Here is a 6,353-nt window from a genome sequence, read left to right on the forward strand (position 1 = left end):
GTGTGTTGGGATGGGCTGGATTGGTGGCATTTGCATTCTGTGTGTGATCATATTATGCAGCTTGTGTCCATGCGGTGAGCCCTTCTGCGCTGCGCTGCCTGGCTGGCTGCAGAAGGATGAGGTGGCAGCAGGAGGCGGCGGCAAGAAGCGCAAGTCACCCACGCCGCCACCATCCGCCGGCCACCCCGCTGCAGCAGGCGCCGCGGCGGAGCAGGGGGCCAAGCGGGCGCGCACAGGCGCCGCGCCGCCTGCTGGTGCAGCGGCGGCGGCCACTGCAGAAGCGGCCGGCGCGCTGGCTGCAGCGGCTGCCGCCCGGCCCGCGGCGCCGACCTCGGTGCCGGCGGCCAGCGGCGGCACCGTTACGGCAGAGGAGCTGAAGCAGCTGCTGCGCTCCAAGGGGCGCGTCCTGGTGAGCCCTCAGGAGGAAAGGGGGGAGCCGCTTCATCGCTCGTGGCGGCGCCCGGCTGGCTGGCGTTCTGGCCCAGGCTGCCAGCCATCCTCGCCCGCATCACACGCTGCAATGCACGCTGCCTTCTCTTCCCTCTGTGCGCTCACCTCTTGTGCCGCCACCTGGCGTCCGTGCCTGGGCCTCGCCCTGCCTCCTCCCATGCAGCTCTCCGACCTGACTGCCATGTACAAGTCACGCCTGACCACAGAGGGGTACAAGGAGTTTGTGGCTCTGGTGAAGCAGGTGGCGCGCATGGAGCCCGGCACCAAGTACCTGGTGCTCAAGGACTGAGCGGCGCGCGCGGGATGGCAGCGGCGGCGGGAAGCGGCGGCAGGGAACGGAGGGAGCCAGCGCCCGAGCTGGCGGCAGCAGCGGCGGCCCGATCGGGATGTTGTGTAAATTGTGCAAGGCAAGCTGTGAATGGTTGAGGTGCAGAATGGGCTGAGCGAGGCAGCTAAGCCAGACTGGGGCCCTGTATACCGCAGCGCCGCCATGTGGCCCTGCTTGGCAAGATGGGTCCCCAAACCCTTTGCCTCTCGCCCACCAAGCCCTCCATACGCCCCCCACACCTTCAGGGCCCTGGAGGCGGACCGGCGAAGGGCCACATGCGGTCTCCGTCCTGTTTTGGTAATCGGCGCGGCCGGGCTGGAAAGTCTCGGCATGCATGGCCTCATAGAAACTCTGCGGCCCGGGCGGCTGCACAATCCTGCCTATTTCGACAAGCCAACACCACGAGCACACACCCCCAACCCTCCCATCGCACTCCACAGCGAGTCAGGGCACGTCGTCCGGTGACCCGCAGCGCCTGCAGCCCCTCCCCCTTCCCCAATCGCCGTGTATAGCGCCCACATCCATGTTAGCCTCACTAGCGGCCTCCAGCAGCGGCCTGGCGGGCGTAGGGGGCATGCTGAACAGCGTGCTGCCGGCCGCCAGTCTCGCGCTGCTGACCCACGTCGGGAAGGCCGCCCCGCGCTCCCTCTCTAGCTTCCGCCCCCGTGCGATGCTCATCGAGGCGCCAGAGGCGCCGCGCGGGCTCACCAGGTGTGGGGACTGTTGGGCCGCCGCGCCGCCGGTGGTGCCTGCGCGAGTTGCCAGCCCCGCGCGCTGATCTCCCGTCCCTGCACGCCTGCAGGCCCGCCTCGGGCATCCCAGCTCGCACCTATCACACCACCTCGGCCGCCGAGGAGAGCCAGCAGCATGGCAGCGCCACCGGCAGGTGCGCCGCGGCACATGCATTGACCCACCGCCACTCCCGCCGCCGCCGCCGCCGGTCACCCTGCCCACGTGCTGCGCTGCCAGGCTGGCCCCATTCCCGCTCCCCTGACTGCTGCTCCCCCAGCTGCCGAGGCCATCGCGCCGGTTCCGCCAAAACCGCTGCAGCAGGCCAGGGTTTGGACAAAGCGCCTGCCTCCCGCCCCGCTCACCCCGCCCTGAACCTGCCCTCCGCCCGCCCGCCCGCAGGGGCTTTGCCAGCTCGGCGCTGCCCGAGGCGGCGCCAGCACCCACCAAGCCCGCCGCGGTGGCCGCCAAGGGCAAGGCGGCGCCGGCCGTGGCAGCACCCACCATCGACGTCCAGAAGTATGTGCGCGACAACATCACGCCCTACGATGGGGACGCCTCCTTCCTCAGCGGGCCCACCCAGCGCACCCTGGAGCTCTGGGACAAAGTGCAGGTGGGTGGGGGGCTGTGTGGATGTGGGTGCGCATGCTGGGGTGGGTGTGGGCAGCAGTTGTCGAGGCTGCGCATGAGCTTGCCTCTGCCATGCACGTGTGTGCCGTTGCCCTCCCTGCCCAGCCAGGCTCCCGACCTGCGTCAAGGCCTTGCAGCCCCTTCACCCACTCCCTTTTCTGCGCTTCCTTCCCCGCGCCCCGCTTTCCTCCCCGCCCCCGCAGGACCTGTGCAAGGAGGAGCTGCAGAAGGGCATCATGGGTGTGGACCCATCTGTGCCCTCCACCATCACCGCCTTCCCGCCCGGCTACATCGACAAGGAGAAGGAGGTGGGCCGGGGGGCGTGGGTGGGAGCCTGGCTGGCTGGATGGCTGGATGGGGTGGCAGTGCTGGCTGCGAGATTGAGCAGGAGCCGCTTCACACGGGCGCCTCGCACGAGCGGCCGATCAGTGGTGGAGGGCTCGTGCATCCGTGCGCAGCTGGCTGAACCGCACCTCACAGGCGTGCTCTGCCCTGCCTCCTCGCCTCACCTTCTCCCCTTGCCTGCCCCCTCTGCCCCTGCCCCTGCAGGTCATCGTGGGCATGCAGACCGACGCGCCGCTGAAGCGCGCCATCAAGCCGCTGGGCGGGGTGGGCATCGTGAAGGCCGCACTGGAGGGTGGGTGTACCTGGCGCTTGCCTCCAGCCACCTCTAGCCTCGCCCTTCCGCAAGGCCCCACCGCCACGCCTGCTGGGCAGCGCTCTCTGGCCAGCTGCTGCCGCTCTGCGCGCCCCCCACGCGTGTGCCTGCCGCTCGTGGCGCTGCCCTGCCCCTGCCTCCCCACCCCTCCCCGCTCACCCCGAGTCCCTTTCCCGCCCTCACTTTCCTCCACCTTCCCTGCTGTCCTCCCCCCCTGCTTTCCTCTGCAGCCTACAACTACAAGATGGACCCCGAGGTGGAGAAGATCTACACCACAGTGCGCAAGACGCACAACCAGGGTGAGCCTTGGGCTGCGGCTGCTGCACAGCTTGGCGGCAGGGCTGTCGGAGGGCGGGCGCCTGGAAGCCTGGTGGCGGGCGGCGCAGCTGCTCCCTGGCACGCCCCCACCTATGCTCTGCCACCTCGCTCGCCTCCCACGTCTCAGCTCCGTCGTGCTCAAGATTAACCTCTCCTGCTTCCCCTGCCCCTCCCGCTCCCCACACACCTTCACACACACCCAGGCGTGTTTGACGCCTACACCGCCGACATCCGCACCGCGCGCTCCAACCACATCCTCACCGGCCTGCCCGACGGCTACGGGCGGGGGCGCATCATCGGCGACTACCGCCGCGTGCCGCTGTACGGTGAGGAAGCGGTGCAGGGCGTGCTGTGGGGGGCAGGCAGTACAGGGTGGGGCAAGGCGCTACGGGGTGCGGCTGCAGTGTGGTGGCGGTGTGGTGGCGGTGTGGGGACTAGGTTTGGGTGGGCGGCACCTTCGGGCTGCGCTGCATGCAGGCACAGGACCGGCACGGTCACAGTCCGCTCCCCCCCTGCCTTTCTCGGCACAATGCCAGGCTGCGGTGCCCCTTTGCCGTCACCATGCTTTCGCACACGCACATGCGCGCAGCCACCCACCCACGCGCACCGCACACCCCACGCTCCTGCAGGCGTGGACGGCCTGATTGCTGCCAAGGCGCAGGACTTGCAGAAGCTGCTGGTGGGGACGATGACCGAGGAGCGCATCCGGCTGCGGGAGGAGGTGCAGGAGCAGATGCGGGCGCTGAAGGAGCTCAAGGAGATGGCGACGTCGTACGGTGAGGGGGGCAGGGCGGGAGGCTGGCTGGGCAGGGTGGGCGTCCGCGTAGGGAGGGCCTGGTGGGGAGTTGGATGGGCAGGGGAGGGAGCCAGGGACAGGGGACGTGTGGTTGACGGCAGGCAGCAGAGACACATCAGGGCGCGCAGTCCCTGCCTGCTGCCTCGGGGTGCGCAATCCCTGCCTGCTGCCTCACCCGCGCCCCGCACCCGCCCGCCTGCTCCTCCCTCGCGCCGCAGGCGTGGACATCTCCAAGCCCGCCACCAGCGCCCGCGAGGCGGTACAGTCGCTGTACTTTGCCTACCTTGGAGCGGTGAGCCGGCGGGGCCCTACGCGCTGGGCGCGCTGAGCCACTACACCTGGGCTGCTTGCCAGCCCTGGCAGCCCGCCTCCCTCCCTGCCTCGCGCCACCTCCTCCCGCCACCCCACCTCGATACGCCACCACCTCCCATCACCCTCCCACTCACCCCTCCGCCTGCCGCCCTCCCTCTGCTCTGCTGCCCCGCTCCCCCGCAGGTCAAGGAGCAGGACGGCGCGGCGATGAGCCTGGGCAGGGTGGACGCCTTCCTGGACGGATACATCGAGGCAGACCTGCAGGCGGGGCGGCTCAGCGAGGAGGAGGCGCAGGAGCTGATAGACCAGGTAAGGGCAGTGTGTGTGTGTGTGTGTGTGTGTGTGTGTTGTGTGGTGTGGTGAGGGGTGTGCGTGGCGGTAGCTGACGCACCAAGTGGGGGTAAATCGTACATGCCGGGGGTGGTTGTGTGTGGGGAGGAGCGGGCGTGCAGGATGGGGTGGTGGTGGGCAGGAGCGTGTGGCAGGCGGGCTGTGCTTGGTCGGGCGCCCGCCATCGGCCCACCGCGCAGGGTGGCACCCGCACATGCGCACATACCCCCGCGCCCTGCCGCCCGCCCGCCCGCCCGCCCGCAGTTTGTGATGAAGCTGCGCATCGTGCGGCAGCTGCGTACCCCAGAGTACGACCAGCTGTTTGCGGGCGACCCCACTTGGGTGACCGCGGTGCTGGGCGGCGCCGACGAGAAGGGGCAGCACCTGGTGAGGCCGCCGCGCTGGGTGGCGCAGGCAGGCTGGCTGCCGCCTAGCCTCCTCGAGTTATGAGCTGGGCGGGGCTTGCGCAGCTGAGGGAGGTTTACGTGTGCGGACCTTGAATCGAGCTGAGCTGTGGCGTGGCGCTGTTGCTCCGGGCTGCGCCGCCCCGCAGGTGACCAAGACCTCCTTCCGCATCCTCAACACCCTGTACAACCTGGGCCCCGCCCCCGAGCCCAACATCACCATCCTCTGGTCCCAGAAGCTGCCCGAGGAGTTCAAGAAGTGAGGGGTGGGAGCGGGAACCCAAGCGCTTATCTGCGGGGCCGCCTGCCAGCCAGCCTGCCTGCCAGCCTGCCTGCCTGCTTCGGGCGGGCACCACACGGTCCGCAGGAACCATCCCCAGCAGCGCCTTCCACTCCCCTGCGCTTGGCCCTTCCACCCCTTTTCATCTACCTGACCACCGCGCATCGTACTGCCCGCCTGCTCGCCGCCTGTACCGCCCCCCAGGTTCTGCGCCAAGGTCTCCATAGACACCTCCTCCATCCAGTACGAGTCAGACGACATGATGCACTCCATGTTTGGATCCGACTACGGCATCGCCTGCTGCGTGTCGGCCATGCGCCTGGGCAAGGACATGCAGGTGGGAGTCTGTGGCGTGTGTGTGTGTGTGTGTGTGCACGTGTGTGTGTGGTGTGGTGGGCCACAGTTGGGCTGGGAGCGGGTGTTGAGCCGTGGATGCTGGTCCCACGAGTGCCTGGCGCGTTGTGGTCACACAGCGGTGGGTTGCCTGCCAGGCGGCGGTGCGCCGCGCTCGCCCCTTGCCCGCCTGCCCACCCAGCCCTGCCGCCGCATGGTGTCTCCCGCGCGCAGTTCTTCGGCGCGCGCGCCAACCTGGCCAAGCTGCTGCTGTACAGCATGAACAGCGGCGTGGACGAGATCACCGGCAAGCAGGTGCGCGCCGCTCTCGCGCCCGTGCCTGCCGGCCTCCCCCGCCTGCCCTGCTCCCTCTCCATCCTCGTCCCCCACCCATACACATCTACTTGCACCTCGCCCCAGGCCCGTATACATCCGCGCCCTCCCTCCCTCCCTCCCCCTCTCCTTGCAGGTGGGCCCCAAGCAGCCCCCCGTGGAGCTGAACCCCGACGGCAGCCTGAACTACGAGAGCGTGATGGCCAACTACGATGCCGCCATGGACTGGCTGGCGGAGCTGTACGCCAACACCATGAACATCATCCACTACAAGTGAGGGTGGCGGGGGTGGTGGGCGGGGGTGGGAGGGGTGGGGGCTTGGTGGCAGGGTGGGGGTGGCAGTGGTGGGGGTGGCTGGGTGGCAGCGGGGGCGGCTTGGGAGGTGGACGGCTGACGTGCGCCTTGTGTGGCCAGGTGCCAGCACAGGCACTCCTTGCAGCTGCGCTGTGCCC

General features: G+C 69.4%; 2 protein-coding genes across 2 annotated transcripts in view; both read left to right on the forward strand.

Annotated features, from left to right (window-relative positions):
• CHLNCDRAFT_144804 (expressed protein) overlaps positions 1-739 on the forward strand; it is a gene marked incomplete at both ends in the record, with an annotated part of 3,004 nt that extends 2,265 nt beyond the window's left edge. Inside the window, 2 exons of the mRNA XM_005848182.1 lie at positions 195-409; positions 614-739. Of these exons, the coding sequence (XP_005848244.1) occupies positions 195-409; positions 614-739 (341 nt within the window). The remainder of the gene's footprint in view (positions 1-194; positions 410-613) is intronic.
• A 1,273-nt stretch (positions 740-2,012) lies between these two features.
• The window catches only part of PFL1 (hypothetical protein), a 7,392-nt gene continuing 3,051 nt past the window's right edge, over positions 2,013-6,353 (forward strand). Inside the window, exons 1-13 of the mRNA XM_005848183.1 lie at positions 2,013-2,120; positions 2,341-2,445; positions 2,687-2,774; positions 3,026-3,094; positions 3,317-3,439; positions 3,743-3,889; positions 4,128-4,201; positions 4,405-4,530; positions 4,816-4,938; positions 5,105-5,214; positions 5,440-5,572; positions 5,803-5,904; positions 6,065-6,174. Coding sequence (XP_005848245.1) covers positions 2,374-2,445; positions 2,687-2,774; positions 3,026-3,094; positions 3,317-3,439; positions 3,743-3,889; positions 4,128-4,201; positions 4,405-4,530; positions 4,816-4,938; positions 5,105-5,214; positions 5,440-5,572; positions 5,803-5,904; positions 6,065-6,174 — 1,277 coding nt within the window. The 5' untranslated portion in view covers positions 2,013-2,120; positions 2,341-2,373. The remainder of the gene's footprint in view (positions 2,121-2,340; positions 2,446-2,686; positions 2,775-3,025; positions 3,095-3,316; positions 3,440-3,742; positions 3,890-4,127; positions 4,202-4,404; positions 4,531-4,815; positions 4,939-5,104; positions 5,215-5,439; positions 5,573-5,802; positions 5,905-6,064; positions 6,175-6,353) is intronic.

The sequence above is a fragment of the Chlorella variabilis genome, assembly GCF_000147415.1.
Source record: "Chlorella variabilis unplaced genomic scaffold CHLNCscaffold_8, whole genome shotgun sequence".
Lineage (NCBI taxonomy): Eukaryota > Viridiplantae > Chlorophyta > Trebouxiophyceae > Chlorellales > Chlorellaceae > Chlorella > Chlorella variabilis.